General features: G+C 39.4%; 2 protein-coding genes across 4 annotated transcripts; both read left to right on the top strand.

Moving 5' to 3' along the window:
- Positions 1 to 376: 376 nt before the first annotated feature.
- Positions 377 to 2,669, top strand: si:dkey-63b1.1 (B2 bradykinin receptor). 2 transcript variants are annotated; one of them, XM_059356522.1, is made up of 2 exons: positions 377 to 534; positions 651 to 2,669. In XM_059356522.1, the coding sequence occupies exons 1-2, from the start codon at positions 490 to 492 to the stop codon at positions 1,563 to 1,565; spliced, it is 960 nt and encodes a 319-aa protein (XP_059212505.1). In that variant the 5' UTR covers positions 377 to 489; the 3' UTR covers positions 1,566 to 2,669. The 2 variants fall into 2 exon arrangements, with proteins under 2 accessions (XP_059212505.1, XP_059212504.1); XM_059356521.1 differs by having other exon boundaries at positions 377 to 2,669.
- Positions 2,670 to 4,490: 1,821 nt separating this feature from the next.
- Positions 4,491 to 21,158, top strand: cep85l (centrosomal protein 85, like). Of its 2 annotated transcripts, XM_059356563.1 has the most exons (14): positions 4,491 to 4,772; positions 7,855 to 8,019; positions 9,359 to 10,203; positions 10,791 to 10,876; positions 11,887 to 12,004; positions 12,097 to 12,264; positions 12,536 to 12,688; positions 13,917 to 14,071; positions 14,311 to 14,364; positions 15,592 to 15,709; positions 15,797 to 15,847; positions 16,094 to 16,156; positions 16,272 to 16,437; positions 18,031 to 21,158. In XM_059356563.1, exons 1-14 carry the CDS (start codon positions 4,724 to 4,726, stop codon positions 18,198 to 18,200), a joined length of 2,361 nt encoding a protein of 786 aa, XP_059212546.1. In that variant the 5' UTR covers positions 4,491 to 4,723; the 3' UTR covers positions 18,201 to 21,158. The 2 variants fall into 2 exon arrangements, with proteins under 2 accessions (XP_059212546.1, XP_059212547.1); XM_059356564.1 differs by lacking the exon at positions 14,311 to 14,364.
- The last annotated feature ends 1,682 nt before the right edge of the window (positions 21,159 to 22,840 follow it).

Raw genomic sequence — 22,840 nt, 5'->3', positions numbered from 1 at the left:
TCTAATCACAACGTCAAGAAATGTCAAATCACAGAATAACTTAAAAGTGGCCCAATTCTTTATTTATTTTTAAAGGTGCAGAATGTGATTCTGGAGTCTCATGGAGCCCAGCCGCCCCAATTGATACTGATGACATTTTATAAAAACCTGAATCCAATATTGCAAAAATATCTGCACTAAGTCTTTTGGATCATAGTACACACAAGTTTACAACATTTCATCACAATTCAACAGTATGAGCGAATAATAATTTTAATAGAGAAAACATTTTCAGTTCATTATTTTAATTAAGAAACTCAATTTGGCACCACCACTGTGTCAACAGGGCTTATACACATAACTGTTGTTTTATATATTGTGTTCTCTTTCTTATGCCTCTCCCCCTTGTCCTAGGGTTAGGGTTACTTACTGTTAATAACTAATAACTTTTAAATTCTGTTTTGAAAAACTTTAACTAGTACTGTCATTCACAGTTTCCAATGGTTGTGAATGCAACAGACTGGCTGGTCCCGACTGCAGAGCTGGACCCCTGCGGTAACTACACTGAAGCTTGGTTATGGCTGTCCTCTCTGCAGCCAGCCTATCTGGGTCTGATCAGCGTCGTGGGGCTGCTGGGGAACGGCCTTGTACTCTGTGTCTTCTGCCTGCAGAACAAACCCTGCACAGTGGCCGATGTCTACCTCGGGAACCTGGCAGCTGCTGACCTGGTCATGATCACCTGCCTTCCCTTCTGGGTTGTCACCATCGCCCGAGGCTACCAGTGGGAATTTGGAGAGGTCCTCTGTAAGCTAGTCAACGTGGCCATCTCTATGAACTACATCTGCAGTGTTCTGTTCCTCACGCTGGTCAGCGTGGACCGCTATCTGGCTCTGGTGAAGCCAATGAGCACCAGCCGTCTGAGGAGAGCTGCCTGGGCCAAGCATATCTGCTTGGGGATTTGGAGCCTGGGCTTCCTCTTCACTCTACCCGTCCTGCTCTTCCGCACAGTGATGCACGTAGAGGATCCTGGTGTGGATGCCTGCATTCTGCACTACCCCCACCCAGCATGGAGGCTGCACCACAACATCACCAGGAATGTGTTGGGCTTCTTCATCCCTGTCTTAGTGATGGCTTACTGTACTTGTTACATTGTGACTGTGCTGGGTGAGCGGGGGACCAGAGGGTTCCCCGGGGTACGGGTGGAGAGGAAGGCCACCTACTTGGTTCTGGTCGTGCTGGCTGTCTTCCTCTTCTGCTGGACACCTTACCAGGTGATGCTGTTTCTTGACACTCTGGATTACTTCCAGGTCACACCTGGATGCCTCTGGGGTCATGTCCTGGACATCGGCATACAGCTGTCTGCATATCTGGCATACAGCCACAGTGCTATTAACCCCTTCCTGTTTGTCATTGTGGGGAAGCATTTTAGGAGACGAGCAAAAGAGGCATTTAGTAGAACTTTCTACCGGACTGTGAGCTCCACCTCTATGAATAGATTCAATGAAACACAACGGTTAAGTATTAGAAATTTTGAAAATATGGGCCAGGACAAGCTACATCAGGTCCTGTGGCTGACGGGACAGTAAACACAACACTGACATACTATGACTTTATGAAGTTGATGTGGAATACAGTAGCTTATTAACATATCAGGAGGCACGGAGCAGAATAAACATGGATTCTAGCTTGTGATATTGGGTCTCTACTATTTTAGCTGAATGTTTTTGTTGATGAGTCCCCACCAATGGGACAGTAAATACAGGTGCATCTAAGTCCATTTCCTGGAAGTTCAAGTCAAATAGCCCCAACCAAGTATTGAGTGCATATAGATGGACATACTCTTCAGTGGACAACATTTCCGCATTAAACATACTTTTTAAAATTGTTCTTTTGTAATATTAACATTTTTTGAGACACTGAATTATAGGTGTTCATTAAATGTAAGCCATAATCATTATAATTAGAATAAATTTAAATAAATTAAGACATGAAATGTTTCATTATGTGTGTAATGGATCTATATAATGTGTTATTTCCACTTTTTGAATTGAATTACTGACATAAATTAACTTTTCTATGATGTTCTAATTTATTGAGATGCACTTGTAAGAGTTATCAGGAGCGAAATGCAAAGCATTAGTTAGAATGAGGTAAACAGTGGAGGTGATGGTGAAAAAAAGCATCACAACATCAAAAGACAGAGGAATAAAACAATATATATGTTGAAGAGCCGCACTGAGTTTAGGGAAACCTAAGATTTATTTTAGATTTTTTTTAATTATTATGCCTTTATTCTTGTAATATTACAATGTTTCTTCTCAAAATAGAATGACTTTTTATAATAATTGTCAGAGAACACAGATATATGGGATAGGCCAATGTTTGAAATGTGCAGATAGCTTTTGATGTAAACAGATGTCACATGCACATTTAAAGAGGTTGCATCTCCAAACAACAGACTCAAAGGAAAAATCAATGAAATGAAAAATTATGTCTATGTGTGTTGACCCAGAAGAGATAACATTAAAGGTTAAAACTTGATATACAAGAGAATAAGTATTTAAAAAGCAAAACATATGTCTCTTTGATTGTACTGTTTACTGCAACTGTGAATCAATAAAAATATATTAAAAAGCAAAACAGAATACCTGAGAGCCTTACTGGATTATGTTCCATTCCATTATTTCATTTGTCTGCTGGTTGTATGTTGTGTTTTCCTTCACATAAATAAAAACATTTTTCCACTATAAATTGGTGCATAAAAATGCTCCATAATGCAGGATATTATGCATAGTGTTTAATGCTCAACATTTTGTAGTGGAAGACCCACAAACCCCTGCTAATTATGTGTCAGCCTCAAATAAAGCTTCTGATGACCCAACATGGTATGCTCTGCAGTAATGCAATGTAGTTGTGATTACCGGAGGCCCAGTTATGCCAGGGGACTCATCAGCACAGTCCATTTGAATCTGTGTCTGTATCCTTCTTCCCTCTACCTTGTCTTATTGTGTTATTATTTCGTTAAAATTCGAAGAAATGTCATAATTTCTAACAGACTCATTTCCAGTGTCATAGATGCTTCTTCTGTCTATGACGGAAGTGCATCATTATAAAGGCTAGACCATAGACTGCATATAAATAATGGATGTTGTGACCGTGACGTCACCCATTGGTTTGTGGACTGCCCGTTGGAAGCATCGAGTTCAGCATTACACTCGTTGCCATCTTGCGTCGCCATCTTGTTTCCGATACGGGGAGCAGACCATATTTGGACTGTGGAGGAGCGAGAGGGATGCTTAGGTTTTTTTAGCCATTTTCTATCTGCTTTGTGTAGCAGAGTGGTTCTTCAAGCAAGTTAGAGAGTTACAAGTGATTTTACAACTGTAAATGCAATTGGCTACAGCAATTTATTGAAATTTAAGTGATATATGTGTTCAAATACAAATCGCAAGTCAAAACAGCGCTAAATTTGGCTGAATTATAAAAGGTATAAGTGGTAAAACGAAGAGCCATTTGGGAGCCGAAAGAGCCGGCTCTTCTTGTTGAGCTGAGCCAAATGATGAGGATCACTAAAAAGAGACAAAATTCCCATCACTACCAGGGGCCGGATTCACAAAAGTGTTCCTAAGAATGTTCTTAAATGCTATTCACCATTTTTTAGAATAGTCGTATGTCTTAGGAACGTCTTAGTTTTCTCACTTAGGAAGTTCTTAGATTTTTAACTTAAGATCACTCGATCATTAATGAAGTAGTATCAAATACAACAACTGCCTCCATGATTTACTAAGAGTACATTGTAGTGTAATCTAGGAATAGTGTCACATGTCACACAGACTAAAAGGACATCTCAATTTTATGTCACCTGCCAAAATAAGCTTTATGTGATACATTCACAAAAAAACTACTCTGACCAACTTCAATAAACAAAATGTGGTAACACATTGTCTAGGGCTAAACTGAATATTAAAGAAATCAAATAATTGTCATACAAATTTGTTCAAGTAAATACATAAAGACTTTCCTGTAGCCGTTTTAAGACTGGTGAGGGCTTCTCTTGAAGTTGTGAAGAAATATGAGAAGAAATCTAAGAACTTTGTTTTCAAGAATCTCATTCGTTCTCAAGTTCTATCTTAGGAAAAAAATTAAGAAGAAAGTAAAAAAAAAAAAAAACTAAAGAAAAGTTAAGAATTATTTCATGAATACCAAATCTCCTTAAATTTTGTCTTAAGAGCAAAGTTAAGAAAAAAGTGGCACATGAGAAGCATTTTTTTTCCTTAAGAATGCTTTGTGAATCCGGCCTCAGATCCGCAGTCTGATGTCCTGGACAAACTTCATTGTCGCAGAGCCTGTACCATAATTACAGGAATAAACGCTCCAAGAAAATCCAAAAGCATCCGCTGTTGTGCAATACAATCACTGCTCCACTGAGGAAACTATCCTCTCTCCGCGAGCTTCACTGTGACAGGCTGAGCTGAGCTGCGGGGGAGGAGTTAGTCAGGATCACTTCCTGTCAGAGGACGTTGCTCCGGACGTGCGGCTTTAATTTATCGGAAGGATACCGTTATCTGCTACAATGTTTTGAGACTGAAGACGTTCCAGGAATTATTATTTTTATACTTTATACAATAATGTAACGAATAATCGAGGAGCCGTGTGTTTAGAGTTTAGCCTTCCTGTTTTTCTTTTGTCCTATGGTCAGACCTGCCGTTTTCCTGCTGTTATATAAAGTCCACAGATACACGGGATGTGGTACAGAAGTGATTTAGAAGATGGATACGAATCTAATAAAACAGGTGAGACGGCCTTATTATTAGTTAGCGGTCTGACAGCCGAGCTAGCTCAGGCCAGTGATGTGTTTAAAGGCCAGGAGCAGCTCTCAGTACGGCAGCTAGCACAGAGCAGCACTGGGGTTATCAGGCTGCCTAGCACGTCGTCTCCATATCGTCACCCTGTTAAAATAATTGCCTAAGTCATTTTTTTTTCAAGTTTTGCGGGAAACAGAAAAAAAACTTCACCAAAAGTGTAACATATGACATTTATTGATCATTTCACTCAAAAAGGATGTAACAAAGGATGGCTATTGGCATAGTAATTACACTGTGTGTAAATGATGTAACTTAAGAGAAATAAATGACTTAGCCATTTTTTTTAACATGCCTGTGTGTCTTAAGCAAGTTATGGTAACACTTTATTTTGAAGGTGTCTACATAAGAGTCACACAAGCCTGTCAGAAACATGACAAGTATCATGAGCATTAATGTTACTTCAAAGTGTCATTAATGTTCATGACACATCACATGTCATGTTTATGACACGCTCATGTCACTCTTATGTAGACACCTTCAAAATAAAGTGTTACCATATCTTGCTTAAGTCACAAAGGCATGTTCAAAAAATTGCCTAAGTCACATTTTATTTTGACTTAGACATAATAAATCCGTTTAAGTCACACACTTGACATAGGACATTATCTTAAAGGGGTAAAATCACATGATCTGATCAACTGAGGATGTAGGCGATTTTACCATAGGTGGCCGGCGTCATGAGGAGATGATTTAGGCAAAAGAAAAACAATTTTGACAAAAAATGACTTAGGCGATTATTTTAACAGGGTGACAATATGAGGAGATGTACGAGGAGAAAGTGTTGGTTTGGGGGGGTGTTGAGGTGTTATACAGGGAGTATGTCTAGCTGCAGGTGAAGTGAGTCGCTAAGAGAGCAGGAACTGAGATTACTGAAGGTAGGAAACTATTTTAGCCTAAACAAGTGAATGATTCACCAATGCTAGTTCAAATCAGTGTCACATAGTTATTAGTATAAGTCATTATTTAAATTCACAACCTTGGAACTTGCCATAAAGGCTACAAGAGTAAAGCAAATTTTAAATCAGAAGTTTGTACTACAAAAGCTTCAATCAATGACTCATTTAAGTGAGAGTATGGGAACCAGCTACACTGTACATCTGATCCTGAAGACTCTGAAAGTACGGCAGTCTTACCTAGAACTGAAACCATTTGTGGATTAATTGATCAAATATAACAAAGCATGACTTTTAAATGTGGAAACGCGGGCCCTGGAAAAATCTTTCAATGGCATGACCTACATGACCATTTCTAATTGTTACTTTTTATGCTTTGCAGTTCATTGTCCGAGGTGGCATTTACTTTTCAAGACATTTGTAGTGACCTGAGAGCTCAAGCACTGCACATTTCACAGCAACTTTATCAACTTGACAAGGCATATGCAGCATTAAGATAACGCAGACTTCACAACACACTAAAACATCAGCTTGATTTCACGTGCGCACCATTAAGACAAAGCACTGCATTTAGTGAAAACACTGCAAGAAGCTCACAACCCAACAGAAACGGTTTCCAGGAGACACTACTCAGTGATGCTCATGGCAATATTGTTGTAGTTCTGAAGTCACTGAAGTCCAGAGATATGAATGTAGCTTGCAGATATGTTGTTAATGTAGCATAGCCTGTTACTAATTATCAGCCTTTAAATTCAAACAAATGTATATTCATATCCTCCAGATGGAGATTAGTTCATTGAAGGACTGCCAGGTTAATGACTACTAGGGATACTAATTTGGACTTTCTACCTGTCCAAATAGCCGATCCTCATATATACTATCATTAATTTAATTTTTCCCCAAGTATTACCCACTAGTTTAGCTGCAAGGTTGTCCGCTTTTTGTTAATTACAGGTTCTGAAAGTATGAAGGAATGTGGGGAGACATTAGTTAGTGGATAGATGATGGTTCTGTGTCAGCTGAAGGTGGGAAGACAGAATGGTATCAGGGCTGTAAGTGTCTGAGTGGGGGAGCTGTCTACTCATGCATTGATACTAATAATGCCACCAGTGGTTCCTTTAATCAAACAGAGAGAGAGAACAGAGAGAGATTGTGAAAATAGAGTGAGAAGGGAAATCAATGACCCAGGTATGTTTAAGTAGCCTACTTTTGTGCATAATTGAGATGTTTGAAGCATGGTTATCGTCCCAGAACTAGTTTATAAAACTTAATTTGTCCTCATTGACCTGGTTTCTGTCAGTAAAGAGGTGCGTCATTCATAGAACTCAGTTCCACATGTTTCTGTGTACTCTTGGATTATATTATTGCTCAGTATTCACACTTAATAACACAACAAAAAATCTCCTGATGCACATAACGATATCAAGCAAGTGATCCATATCAAGATTGCTGTTTCTGTCATGTCTGCATGTGAAAATCTGGGCCTTTGTGCAACTGTACTGGTTGGACTGTTGTTGTCATTTATCTACTATATATTATTTTGATGTTATCTAGCAGTCCTGCCAACAACATCAGTGACTTTAAAGCTTCAAAAACCATTTAATAGTGCAAAAAAAAAGCATTTAAGAGAGATGCTAATATGTCCACTTCATAACCTTTCATGCTATCATCTTGACAAGTGTGTTTATACAGTTCATTGGTCACTTTCAGGCAAAATATGGAAGACAATTTAGCATGCTAAGGGCAGCGCTTAGGGTTAGCGTAAGGTTAGGCAAAATGCAGCACCCCTATTCATTTAAATGATGCGAGTCAGGCAGTGCAGTGGGGGTCCCAACACAGAGCTACGGCCTGGTTCAACCATTCTGGGTTTTAGTGCCATGTTATCTGGTAAGGGGCTGTGTTGGCCAATCAAGTATGTAGAAGTGCACATTCCTACTTTGTAATGGAGAGACAGTGTTTCTACTGTTTACCTCAAGATTATCATGATGGTAGATAATAGGTTAGATAAAAAATTAAAGGTTGTAACACCATGAAACACTGGCGAGTGGCCAACCTGACAATTCCATTTTTTGGTAATTTAAAAACTAACAGCTAGCATTTCAAAACTGTTGTTCTAGGCTCCAGTGGTGGTGGTTCTCCAGGATGGGCTCCTGGCCAAGAATCAGCCTGGCACAGCAACCCCCCTGGCCCTGAGAACAGTATCTATCGGGGGCGCCGACACAGCACGGTGTCGGACAGCGGTGACACTGGGATTGGCACTTACTGCTCTGACAGCGTGGAAGGTAGGATGTCCTTTCTCTTATTCTGCAGTGTATGTCTCTGGGCCATTTCACAATGTGAGGAAACACTGCCAGACTTTGAAAAAACTAAGGACCCATTGCTCTGATTACAATCTTTCTAGTTTGTCATCAGTTTGTAATAGGTCCAAGGAAAACAGAACTTACTGGGGTTTAATATGTAGCTTTTGTGCTCAACTGGACCTTCTTGCTCTGTCAAAACAAGCACAGGTTGGTGATAGGTTAAATTGCAGCTTACGTGGTGTATAATGAATCTGTTGCGTAGCCACAGTGCTTTGGTGGGCTGGTTCTACCCAGATGGGGGCTGTTCAGGGGTACGTTGCAGATCCTAGATGCCACATGTAGTGGTGTACATCATCTGAAATCAAGCAACATGAAGATTAATTTTAAATGCAGCTCAGCACTGCGTGTTAAGGTTTTCTAGTAAATATATTTTATTCAATTCCAAAACTGTTAAGGGACCCCAGTATGCAGAAATATTTAAATGCACTAGAAAATAACACATTTATACTGCATGAGAAAAGCTCATTTGTTTCTGCCTCAAACTGCACAAGATTAGCATTAATAAAAATGAGTATTTCTGTAAAGGGCATGGGTGCCCACAGAACCCATTTTCATTCAGATATCTTTAGGTCAGGGTCCCTGTTTTTTCCAGCCCCTTTATTAAGTTATCAAGGCAACGTTGTTACCAATGGATTCCACACGTCTTGTATTTTCATGAGTCCAGTATTTTCAGCATTAGAACTCTGAACTACAGTCTGAAATTTAAAAAATATATATATATTTTATTAATACAAATTAGAATTGTATTCTATACTTGACCAAACAGCAATATTTTTGTCCCTCTACATATAAGCATCACATTATGTTTACAGCCATCAGACTAAGTGTTTCACACTGTGACAGTTTATTCATTATTTAAGCTTTGTTACGGTAAACTACTTTATAATAAGGACTCATAATACGGATATGTCGGGCCCTATAATTTCTGAATTTTCTGAATTTAAAATGCAAAATGTTTTGTTATTTGCCAAAATGTCAGGAGTGTCTTAACCTTTTTTTCACAGCGCCTGAATCAAATGAACAACGAGCAAAGCAAAAAAACAATGTGCTCCTATGTACCCTTTCAAACAACTCACTCGGTCCAACTCATGTAGTATGGGATGTCCTTCCGACGGGCGGGAATTATAGCACTCAGTATGATGCTAATTGCTGAAACAACACAGTAATGTTCTCTAATATTGTGTTGATTATGATGTTTGTTGACATAATTCTTTAACATTCACATTTTTCTTACGGTCCCTTTGACCCGTATGTCTTTCAGATGATTCCAGTTCCAGTACCACGCCTTTGTCTTTCCAGCCGGTGTCCCAGCATCACATGGGCCAGGACAGTGCCGCCCCCTTTGTCCATGTCATGCTGTCCCCGTCCTCCTCACCCTACACCAGCTTCAGAATGCCAGCCTCACCCAGCAGCACAGGTCACTGGAGCAGGTCCTGCCAGCTGCTTACACCAGCCGTGTCTCCCCTGGGTGCACCAAGCTGTCTGAACACGAAGGACCAGCAGCCCATCCGCAGGTGGTCTTCTCTCACAAAGTTGTCATCTGGACCTGATAAGAGCTCCAGTAGGACATCAGGAGATCATTACAACCCAGATTCACAAGGCTCCCTGGACAGAAACCTGCTTTATGGGTACAGAAAGGAACCCCTCGGTTCAAACGTGGACCTTTATTTACCTTTATCTTCCTCCTTGCTCTGCCACAGCTTGCTGCAGCGCTCACCAGGTGCTGGCCCCTGCTACCGACACAACCACAGCAGTAGGAGCAGTAGTTTGGAAACTGATCGGTCCCTGTCCTCAGCTCTGTCCTCATCGGTAAAACACAACAGTTTGGACATGAACTATAGTGCTTTACCAGAAGTTAAACTGGCCCGTGGAGGTGCACAGGTTTATGGCCTCAGCTTACCCAAACCAGCAGACTCAGCATTAGGTCATCAGACCGATAGAGACTCCCCGATCCAGCCTGCAGTCCGCACCCAGATGTGGCTGACTGAGCAGATGGAGTACAGGCCCAAAGTAGAGGGTGGTGGAGGTCAAACCAGTGGCACTGGAACAGAGGGCTGTGGAGCAGATGGGCCGCTGTTATGTCAGCAGGAACAAGGGCTTAACCAGGTAAGAAGAGTTTTGTAGTTTTGGCTGTAGTTTATGTGGGAAAACAATTGTGGAAGTAAAGAAAAGAAGAAGGGGAAGATAGAGAGGGAGGAGACGAAAGTGCAAAAGGGGATGAAGTAGTTATTGGAGATTAGAGGGCAGAGGGAAGCATTGGATGGCTGGAGGAAGAAGGTCTATCCTCTCATATCCACACATTTAACCTTCTTGTTGTCTTCAAGTGGTATTGAAGAAAGATTTTTGACAATTTAATTCCATTCTTGTTAAAAATGACACAATTTTGCACCAAATGTAGGTAACAAATAGCGTAGGTGTGTTTTTGTTTGATTAAAATACATTGTTTATCTGGATTACTGTGATACTGAAATAGCCCATGAAAGTTGATTTTAAAAGTTATTGTTAAGCTATTGATCAAAAAAACAGATGTTGAATTTTATACATCAATAACTTATCATTAATATGACATGACCATCAATTAAAAATGGTTTAAATCCTCAGCATAAGATACTTTTGTTTTTATGTGATGTAATTTTGTTATTATGTATTTGTGCACTGTATGTGTTCAAGGAGATGTTTATGTGTGCTTCCAGATGCTGATGGGGTCCTCTCTACCTGTCAACGCTCTAGTGAAGGTGAAGGAGGGGCTGCTGAGACAGAGAGAGCTGGAGATAGATAGGTACTGCAGGACTCACTCACACACACTGACAACGTCCAAAAGTACTTATAGCCTGTCTCTGTTCAGAAACAAAGTGCCTCTTAATTTTACTTTGAGAATGGACATCACCAGCCACTTCATTAGGTACACTTTGCTACTACCAGGTTGGATCCCAGTTTGCCCTCAGAACTGCCTTGATTCTTTGTGGCGTAGGTTTAACAAAGTAATGGAAACATTCCTTAAAGATTTTGGTCCATGTTGACATGAGAGCATCACGCAGTTGCTGCAGGATTGTCGGCTGCACATCCATGATGTGAATCTAACTTTGATTCTCAAGCAGAACTTCCATCCCGTATATGTGTCTATCTGTGTTTATGTCTTTCTTTTGTTGTCTTACTCAAGTTGCAGGAATCTTGACGTAGAATTGCACTTGTTCCATATCTTCATGTAGGAATACATGTTATCTGCCACAATAAGCATTTGAAAAACATGAAATAAAAACTAAATATCACTGTGTCACAATTAAGTACAAATAAAATCAGCTAGCTGCACACAAATGTGTATTTTTTTGGCCACTTTGAATCATTTCTGCAGAATTTTGATGGTGAAAAATGACCAAAATGTTATTTAAATAATGCACACACACAACACAAAAAATTTTTTAAACGTTTTCTACAAAGACATTTCAAAAATAACTTGGACAAAATGATTTAGAAGTTGTAAGAAATAATTGATTTGTGATGCTTTAAAGTCAAATATTTTTATTTATTTATATTTATAAAAAAATACACAACATATGTCATTACACTTCAGAAACAAATACAACTTGTTTTACAAGTAGAACAAAAATATTTCCTACAAAGAAAAGAATAATATCAAATTACTTTTGTGCTGAGGATTTTCTCACCTGTTTTTGTGTCTTCACATATAACTTTTGTATAATGCTCTCAAAAGGTCCCTAAAAATAAATACTTTGCATTTAAAATTTATTTACAGATGACATATGTGTAAGCAGAGATTCTCTGTTTCAGACAAAAGCAGCAGATATTACAGCTCCATGCCCGGATCAGAGAGAACGAGCTCAGAGCTCAGCAGGTCCTGCAGAGTCAGAGAGGCTGGTTTGACGAACCCTACATTCAGAATACGAAGGTAAGCCACAACTCTGATGAAATTGTAATATAATAACCATATGGAATAGTTTCATAGAAGCAGTCACAGCACAAGTTGTGCTTGCCCAACAGGAATCAGCAATAAGAATGCCATGCAGACAGCCATCTGAGAGGCTGTGCTGTGATGAAGATCTTGGTAGAAAGCTAGCAGTGGCTGAACTGGAAGTACTCCATTTGAACGAGTTCTTCAAGCAAGTCACACACAAATATACAGAGGACATCAGGAAACTGGAGGAAAAGGTATGGCAAAGACAAAAATCACAATTTTTAACACAAAGAAAGTCCTTCTGAGCCTACAAACCTCAGGAACACACACAGGACGCCTTTATACTCTTTGTTGTTATTTGTTATTATGCTTACCGAACATAGTAACTGATTTAAAAATATAGACTGTCTTTCATTTGTAACATTTGTACTGTATATGCTTTTCATTTTCAAAATAGTTTGCTACAGTCAGCGTTTTAATATGAGATCAGTGTTTTTGGTCATATGAGGTATTTTGTGTTCACAGATCAGGACAAGGGATCGCTACATCACTAGTTTGAAAAAGAAGTGTCAGCGTGAAAGCGAACAGAACCACGAGAAACAGCAACGCATAGAGACCCTGGAGAAATACCTGTCTGACCTGCCAACACTGGAGGAGGTGCAGGCCCAGGCCCAGCAGGTACACACACACACACACACACACACACACACACACACAGCAAACTTTTTAAAATTCAATGGTGGACTAGTTTATTTGCAAAAACCTCAACTTATCTCAAAGCAAAGCTGCAGAAAAAATGATTCACATGATTTAGTTATTCATTTATTTATAGGATGGTTTATATCTATTGAACTATTCCCATTTAATATTTAGGAAATATCTAAAGATAGTGAGATTTGCGCAGCTGAGGGGATAGCAGCTGGCTGAACTGTTCAACAGGAAGAGAGAGAGAGATATGACAGACATCTGTTGATAGCTTTGGGGGGCCGGATGTGGCCCGAGGGCCGCCAGTTGATGATCGCTGACATACAGTTTATCTGTTATCCCATCCAATCTTCTGAAGTACACCCTAATATAGATCACAGATTACCTGGCAGGAAGGTTACAGTATGTCAGGTTGGGGAACTGTGTTTCTGGGACATTAATGAGCAGCACAGGGGCTCCACAAGGCACTGTTCTGGCTCCATTCCTGTTCACATTGTACACAGCGGACTTCAAATACAACTCTGAGTCCTGCAACATCCAGAAGTACTAGAACGACACTGCTATTGTGGCGTGTATCAGGAATGGACAGGAATCTGAATATAGGGATCTGATAAAAGCCTTCAGTGACTGGAGTCACAAGAACTATCTCCTACTGAACACCTCAAAGGCTAAGGAGATGATCATAGATTTCCGCAGGTTTAAGCCCCCTCTTCAGCCAGTGAATACCTGTGGGGTGGACATCGAGGTGGTGCCAAGTTATAAGTATCTAGGTATATACCTGGATAATAAGTTGGACTGGTCCCTAAACACAGATGCTCTCTACAAAAAGGGGCAGAGCCTCTTTTTCTTAAGGAAGCTCAGATCTCTGGACATCTGTAATAAGATGCTGCAGATGTTTTATCAGTCTGTGGTGGTAGTGTGTTGTTTTATGCTGCAGTCTGCTGGGGAGGCAGCATCAGACACAGAGATGCAAGGCGGTTGGACAGACTGGTCTAAAGAGCTGGTTCTGTGGTTGGAGCCAGGTTGGACACATAGCCATCAGACTGTCTAATTCTTCAATAATCTACACAAGAGTTAACAGACTAACTGAATTTACAGTTTTATCAACACATTGCTCAGTTCTGTTCGCTCACTCCACTGTGTGTGTGTGTGTGTGTGTGTGTGTGTGTGTGTGTGTGTGTGTGTATGTGTGCGTGCTCAGCAGGAGGAGGTTCAGCAGAAAGCCAAGGATCTGGAGAAAACAGCGTCTCGATTACAAAAGAGCCTAGAAGAAGGATATGCTCTGATGAAGGAGAAAGACATGAGGATTGAGATGCAAACCATGAGGGAGAAGGAGCTGATTGCATCTGTGCAGAGGTAAATAATCACCCAGTGGAGTTTTCAGCTGTACATAATGGTTGGCCAACAACTGTTTTGGACAGATGCAAAACCAGAAAATGAGTCATACAATTTGATGTTTAACCTGTTAGTTATGCTCTTTTTTTTTTTTCAAATAGACGATCAAATTGCAGTGATCAAATGGCCCCATCTAGCATCAGATCTCTGCCATCTACTTACTTTGCCAAAGGCTTTGACCATACTTTTCCTCTTCTCAGGGCGCTTGACTTTGCAAGTGCAGACTGGCTCCCCCTCAAAAACGTCAATATAAGGTGTTTGTACATGCTGAAAATACGTCTCACATGTATGTTTTTAGACGGTCCTCTGTCACCATCTTGTGGATGTAGTAGTAATGATTGACGGTGATGCAGAGTTTAAATAGTGGATGTCACAATTGGGAATGGAGGGAGGGAGGAAGGGAGGGAGGAAGGAAGGAAGGAGGAAGTGGATGGGTCAGGACTTTCACCCAGGAGAACAGGCTTCATGTCCCATGTGAAAACAAAAATAAACCACTTTTTACATAACTTCCGTGGCTCATACACCCTAGTCCCTACTTCACTTGTGACATTTATGTACATTTATTAACTGTTTAAACGTCCTTTATAACGCCTTACCAAGAAGTTTTTTGCCCTAAACCTAGATCAGTGGTTTTCTAGTAAATCACAGAAACGTGTGCTATTTTTAGAACGCTCTGCAGTACCGTCAACTGCCCAAACAATCATATGTGTGGTTATGGGTGCTACTGACAAACGGTCTAATCTGTCGTTTAAGTTGAAGATCTTGTTGTGTGAGTGTGAGGCTATCCCCACATAGGATCCTCTTTAGCCAAGCACTATTGCAGAACCATTTTAAAACTATTAAATTCAGGCACTGACCTCAAATTGTAGAATAATGATACAATTGATTACAACAACAGAAGGAAGTGAGGAGGTCGTCGAGAGCTTGGCTTGTTTTAAGGTGGATTAGCAAATCAAGTCTTTATATTTTTGTTATTCACACTAATTTGACTGCTGGAATGCTTTAATCTGTCTGTATTTATTTGACCTGAACAAACAATGAACAACCTGTACAGATTTTTGCTTTGGCTCGTTAGCAATATACACGGCAACCATGTTTGAGTGGTGTGCACACACATGTAGTTCACACCAATGATGCTTAGTTTGTGAGATTACTGACTCTTCCTGGAACTTCAGGTCTGTTACTTTATTGCAGTTTACCTCCTTTTTGTCTCATCTCACATAGAAAAAGAGAAGTTGAAACATTTTTAACTCAAATGGTCACATCTTCACCTCAAGTTGCACAGCTCAAAATAAATGTGTGTCCCCTGATGTGTTTACATTACCTGATGTAAATATGCAGTGTTTTCCTTTGCATTCAGTCTGAACAAACTCCTTATTCTTCATTTGATTTTAAAACTACTGCTAAAGTGCTTTTGTCTGTTGCTCTGTGTAAACATATGGACCTGTCTCTTTCTCTCTGTCTCTCTTGTCCTGATAAAGCCTGCAGCAGAAAGTGCAGCACTGTTTGGACGATGGGGTGAGGCAGCCCATGCAGGACCTGAAGCGGCTCGAGGTGGAAAACATCCAGCTTCTGGAGCAACAAGACCACAGCAGCAGGGTAGCATTTGTAACACACACATGCCCAAATGCATATACACATATAAAGTGAGAAGTCCATTAACTTGTTATCTCTGATCCCCACCAGCTGATTGAGCATCATAAAGAACGGATTGAGAGACTGACCTTGCAGCTAACGGTACGGTGCTAAACATATCCACTTACACCTCGGGCTCGTATTCTTGATAGAGAATTTTAAAAAATGTGACCATTCACATCATCATCATCATTCATCTAGCCACCTAGCATTTAACAATAGAATACCTCTTAAACTTAAATGTCGTTATTGATGGAGAGAAGCCATACCTTCTCACCTCATACATAATATCATGTTGTATATTTATATATTTATTCCTACCCGTCTTATTTTATGCTTTTTTTTTAGGCTGCCAGTACGAGACTACAAAAGAAAGGAGGCCTTTCTCATCTCATGTCATCTCACACACAGGTATCAGTATCAGTGTACTATTCAACACAATAAGTGGTGTATCCCTAAGGGTCAGGCTTCCTGCTGCATCAGAGACACTGAAATATATATGTGTGTGTGTGTGTTTTTTAATCAGCAGCAGGTGGATGAAGGGCAGTTGGTCCGTGTGGAGATGCCTGAAGTGGGCCGGTTGCTTAAAGAGATGTCCCTGTGTCTGCTAGACCTCCAAGCTCTGTGTAGCATCCTGGCTCAGAGAGCACAGGGGAAAGAGCCCAACCTTTCTCTGCTTCTTGGCATGAAATGTATGTGGGTAACACACACACACACACACACACACACACAAACACACACACACACATATAGTCCTTATTCAAGGTTTTGAACAAAAAATAATGGTGTGAGTTACATGATCACAGTAAAAAAAGAGTAAGGGAGTTATATACACATGCATCATTAGTGTACGAGGAGAAAAAAAACCTGATAACCTGGTAATCTGTTGTATACGTATTTTAACCACTGTGGAGAATCAGATTCCATGACTCAAGTCCACTCTCTTATTTAAATGTTAACTCTATGTGCAAAGAACTGAACACTCATTGATTTGAATGAAGGAATTTCAGATTTTTACTGAAACATTTTCATGCAGATTTTGTGTCCCTGATTACTCAAAGGGAGAAGTGCTTCCTGCTGCAAGAACATGCTGATCAATGTAGACTGAAAGTAAACAGGCTCTCTTCTGATGAGCGCTGACAATTCTATACAAATTAAGTGAAGAGAAAAATGGGAAGGAAATGTAAGTGAGCTGTTGATTAGGCATTAGTTATCTTTCTAACACTACCTCGCCCCAAAACTACAAGTTGTTGTTTCTACCATTCTTTGTGTGAATAAAAGAGATACAACATGTAAGTTAGTGACCTTTAGAGGACCTTCATATGGGTGAATTCACAAAGAATGGGTTGCTGCTGCTGAAAACACCATCACTTGCAAACACTATCTGCCCCGTCAGAAGGACCTATTCACTAAAGATATATCGCTAATTATATCACAGTGCAAACACGGCTATAATGTTTTGAAGCTAAGCGCAATTTGCCTCCTTTTTAAACATGATTGCAATTATCCAAGTGGTAGAGTGTAAATGCCCTCCAGGTTTTAGTGTAGGTTGTGAGGGGTGAAGCACTGAAAAAACCCAATAGTACACGTACTTGGGCTTAGCTTGTGCTGTTTTTGTTTTAATAAACCATATTGTACTCATTTAACCACAAAGATACAGTAAATGTGTCTTCAGTCCACTTTCACACAGTGAGCATATGTGAGTGCATCAGCTGTGGACATCACAAGAGTCAGACTGAGCCAGAGGTCTATTTGCTTATTTAACTTGTTTTTTCAATAATTTCTCATGTATTTTGAAAAATATCACGTAGGGGAGTTTGAGTCAACTTTATATTGGTCCTTATAAATGCACTTCATTTACCACCAGCTCTCTGAAGACGCTAATAATTTCACTCTTCTGAGTGTGGCTATTAGCGCTGGTGTCTGTGAATTGGACTGGCAGAGTATTCACCAAATGTATGCATATATAACCTCATTTATTTGAGATTTCTTTTTTTTTTTTTGCCTTATTTGATCATGTTTAGCAAAAGCTGTGCAAACCTTTTGTGAATTCACCCCAGAAAGTTCTATCGATTATCCCATTACATTACTCAAATGTTAACTCTTATCAACTTTTAACTCACTGCATACATGTGTGCGTACATAGAGATTTTTGACCAATCTGGTCCCTTTTGGTAACTTCTTTATCCACTCTCACTCTACTGTGTCTTCTCTTAAGTAACTAGTGCCACAGTGTATATAATCCATGACCCAGTGAGAGCATTTTGTACTTTGTCTCTGTCCAGCATTGAGTGTGTCGGCGGAGGAGACTGACTGCAGAGTGGTGGTGGTGGAAGAAGAACTGAGGTTCAAGCTGCTGGAGGTCAGCCAGCTCAGGAGAGACATTGATGAGCTGAGGAAAAGCATCTCAGAGCGCTACACTCAGTATCTGGGTGAAGGCTGCGTCTCCCACTGACACCCAGTACCCGCCAGCACTGACGACAGCGCTCTAATCCAGTGTGTGTATTAACTCTTTTACTTCCATATACTTCAGATATAAAACATACATAACTATATTAATAACAGGAATTCAAAAAGTCCATAACAATGTAGGCTTTCCCCAGACAAGCATTTTTCGTCCCCTTGATGGTTGGGGTTAGTACATGATGACGGATGTAGACCAGTCATGTTGTTTAGCCAAGTCACTACCAATACAGAGTGGTTGGCCTTTACATGTGTTGGAGTGTGCACAAGAGCTCACCTAAAGGGACCACAGGCCGACACCAGAGGGCTGGACCATGACACAGGGCTCCTCTGCCGTAGCTGCAACAAAGACTGAAGATCAGAGATCACAGCATCATGGTTGAACCATTCTTTCTTCCTCAGGCTTTTTGCATGTTGCCATTAAAGGGGGCGTTTGGAGCCTCATTTGACTCTGCAAAAAGCAAAAACACTTTTGCTGCAAAATGAGAGAGAAATGCTGAAAAAACACCAATTGAGTAATAAGTCATTGAGTAGTAGGTGCTTGTTGCACTCTCAGTGCCTACTGTAAATTGCTGCACATTCTGCAGCTCTTAAACTTTAAACTTAATGCAGCAGATATACACTACAGGCCAAAAGTTTGGAAGCAAGATCAAATTTGTACAAAAAAAGATCATAGTTTCATTGCTATACTTTGCAACAAAATAAAAGTGATTATTATATAAAGAGTCACTTATTAGAACACATTTTTACTGTAATTATCAGGTCTTCGGGTTTTTGTTGCTTAGACTTTGTGTATCCTTCTTTCCTTAATGTATAAATCTTTACTTTTGTTTCTTTACTCAGCTGCTTCATTCTAGCCATTTCTGTGGTAGTTTGTCAGAGATATGAACACAGTTGAGATTTATTGGATTTTTCGTATCCAAACTCTCAAAAGCCAAGAGCTAAAGCGAATTTTGCAAGCTGTGATTTGTTTTTTTACTTTTGCACTGAAGTTGTGACTCTTCCAAATCTTTTCAACCCTAAAACTAAGCCCTTTTTTTCCTTTGTTAACATTTATTCAGCAATGGTCTGGTAACATCAACGTATACCTAAAGGCTAATTTAGGGAAATGGTTCAATTCCATAAAGGTAAAGTATGATCATGCAGTAAACACATCCAAAAATCCATACTGGTTTAGAAAATTTAAGTTACTTCCAAACTTTTGGCCTGTAGTGTAAATGTTATTATCAAGAATTGCTATTAGGTTTGGGACTATTACATGATGAAGGATAAATGGAAATTATTTTAGTTTTTGGTCAAATCAAAGTGAAATTATCTCTACTAATTGAAGATTATCTGGGGGAAAATAACAATATCCATTTTTTAATTAGTATTCTATTAACTGTAAAATACCAGCAGTGTAAAAGCTGACCATCAAAACATTATAGATTGACTATTGACGAGAGTGAGACGCTTTTTGAGGCTTTTCAGCCGATTCCAAGACAAAACTCTGAACAAAAGCTGGTCCTGACCAGGTTAGCTCTGCAGCATAAGTTACCATGGTGATCTAGCCAGTTAAAAAGAGAGCCACCTTGGTGACAGAGGAAACCCAGACTTTAGACTCAACATATCTTGCCTCGTGGTACAGCCCTCGGTTTTCTGTATCACACCAGTTGACAACAACTTTCACGATATACTAACTTGTAACTCCAGGAACAAATTAGGCCAGTCTTTGATCCTGTGCTATGATTATGAAGTGAGAGCTTAATTTATTGCTGAGTATCCAAACATTATTATCTCCTCACTGCTCATTAACAATGTCATGTCAAAGGTGCTGCTCCTATGGAAGAACTCACAGATACTGAACTGTAACTGTGTAGTTCCCACAGCTTTATGGAGCCTTTGTTTGCCGGCCCATTTGCTATAACAACTTTATAAAGTGATATGTCAATGTTGTATTTACAGCTCGTTGGACTGCCCTCAAGTGGCCCAAAAGTGTAATAATTAAAAAATGTTTTATAAATAGCACAAGCTGCATTGCTTGTCTGTTAGCCTAAATAAGCAGAGAAACCCTTTGCACATTCAGGGATATGCAGAGTGATTTGGACTGATATGTAAATAAATATGAAACGTTAAAGGGAAAACTTTATATACACATCTTCAAACTGAATATTCATATTCAAAACTCCAACCTCAGCTATGTGGATGTCATGCTCTTCTCCTGCTCCTGGATACCGAATGCATATCAGACTGCTAGACAGTAGATCACTTTGAGAAACTCTCTAAATGTCTTCATAAGCAATACGAACTGTGCAGATTTGTTGTTAATCACCTGGTGAAAGTCAATCATATAACTTTTAAATAAGTATTATAGTAATTGACTAATGACTCACCAGGTGATCCTCAGCTGTTTGTCACACAAAATCATAAAACAAACCAGGAGCTGGTTATTTGGACTGGCAACACATTTATTTAGCATCATTTCATGTATAATTTGTCATTTGGCTCTTGCATTGCTCTTGCATTAAATGCAGTTACCCTGGCTCAAACCTGCAGCCAGAGAGGCTGAAGGGCAAACTGAAACAGCACATGCACTTTTTATTAAGAGTTTGTTGTCTGTGCAACCAGGCAGGTTTAGGGAATTCATTAATTCCACTATTAAGCTTTATTTATCAAACAAACAATTTAACATTTTTATATGTATGATTTAATAGGTTTGTTACATTTAAGTACTCTAAACATGCAAAAGAATGCATGAATGGTTGTCATATTTGGTGTGGATGTTATTCACAACTCTCTGTATGAGAAATTAATCTTTGTTTTACTTTTAAAATTGATGAATGCCAAAGGTATATTTAAATATAGTGATGCTCCTAACTGGTATTTTTGTTTGTTTGTTTGCTTGTTTTTTGCAATATGAAAGTTTGATCTTGTTTGTTCAGATGGCAAATAAAATTATTTTTCTAAATAACTTGTTTGATTTCTTACAATATGACATTACATTATAAGACTAATAATGCATGAGCAATTTGAAATGAAGTCAGCCAACAACACAGAGCTAGCTCCAGTAAATTAAATGTGCTTTATTACATTAGTGAATGAGTTCATAATGAGACATAAGTAAAGGATGACATCATTCATGGAGAAAATGGTGAAAAAGATTTAGAGCAAGAAAGGACATGAGAATTGAATCATTAGAACAATACTGAACAATTAGAGAAACTGAGAATATGAATGAAGTGAGATTACATTAAAGGAGCAGAATTTTATGAGGATTAAAACATGCAGCAAAACAAAAACTGGATTTAATTATAATTTTAGTGTAAAGGTGACACCTGATCATAAGACTGAAGGCAGGACAGCTTCATCTCTCAGTGGTACAAGGTGCTGAGGGAGAAGTTTGATAAAGGTTTATAGCTGGGTGCTTAAAGAAGAAGAAGAAGAAATCCCCGTCATGGAGGGAGGCAAACATTTCCCTCATCCCTGACGAAGGCAACACGAGAGAAGAATGTGACAACTTGAGGCCTGTAAGTGTATTTAATGTAGACTATAGAATAGTTACATCTTAACCAAACTGGTTTCATTAAGCACAGACTGTGAGAGTGAAATATTTCAAGCCTGTTTTTCTTGTAATTTTGATGATTCTGGTTTAGAGATAATGAAAACCCAAAACTCAGTGTCTCAGAAAATTAGAATATTGTGAAGAAGTTCAATATTGGTGTCCACAGTCAGTGGTGATTTGGGACCATGTCCTCTGCTGGTGTTGGTCCACTGTGTTTTCTGAAGTCCACAGTCAACATAGCAGCCATCTACCAGGACATTTTAGAGCTCTTCATGCTTCCACAAGCTCTTTGGAGATGCTGATTTCATTTTCCAGCCCACCTGCCCACACTGGCAAAGGTACCAAAAGCTGCTTCAATGACCATGGTGTTACTGGGCTTGACTGGCAAACCTACTCGGCTAACCTGAACCCCATAGGAGTCTATGGGCTATTGTCAAGAGGAAGGTGAGAGACACCAGACACAGATGACCTGAAGGATGCTAAAGAAGCAACATGGTGCTGTAGGCTGATCACTTCCATGCCACGCCATATTAATGCAGTAATTCATGCAAAAGGAGCCCAACCAAGTATTGAGTGTATAGAAATGAACATACTTTTCAGAAGCATGACATTTGTGTTTAAAATATCCTTTTTTTAATTGATCTTATGTAAGATTCTAATTTTCTGAGACATTGAGTTTTGTGTTTTCATTACCTGTAAGCCAGAATCATCAAAATTACAAGAAATACAGGCTTGAAATATTTCACTCTATGTGTAATGAGTCTATATAATGTATGAGTTTCATTTTCTGAAATGATTGACAAAAATAATGTTTTTTTTCATGATATTCAAATTTTTGAGATGTACCTGTATTCGTATGCTCAAGCACACACACACACACGCACTCCTGCAGACTGTAGTGCATCCATGCACATACTCACAGGCTCAGTGTGCACACTGCACACTTACAACTGCAGCCTGCAACTGACAGCTTTAGTTACTTTTCAGGTCAAGATTTAAAATGAAAAACATGATACATTTAAAATGATTACCCATTTTAATAAATTAAACCACTTAAAAGTTTATTAGGTAGTTAAATGAGCGGAGTGGAG

This window comes from Centropristis striata, chromosome 18, assembly GCF_030273125.1.
Source record: "Centropristis striata isolate RG_2023a ecotype Rhode Island chromosome 18, C.striata_1.0, whole genome shotgun sequence".
In the NCBI taxonomy this organism is placed as follows: Eukaryota; Metazoa; Chordata; class Actinopteri; order Perciformes; family Serranidae; genus Centropristis; species Centropristis striata.
This window is presented reverse-complemented; position numbering and strand designations above follow the sequence as displayed.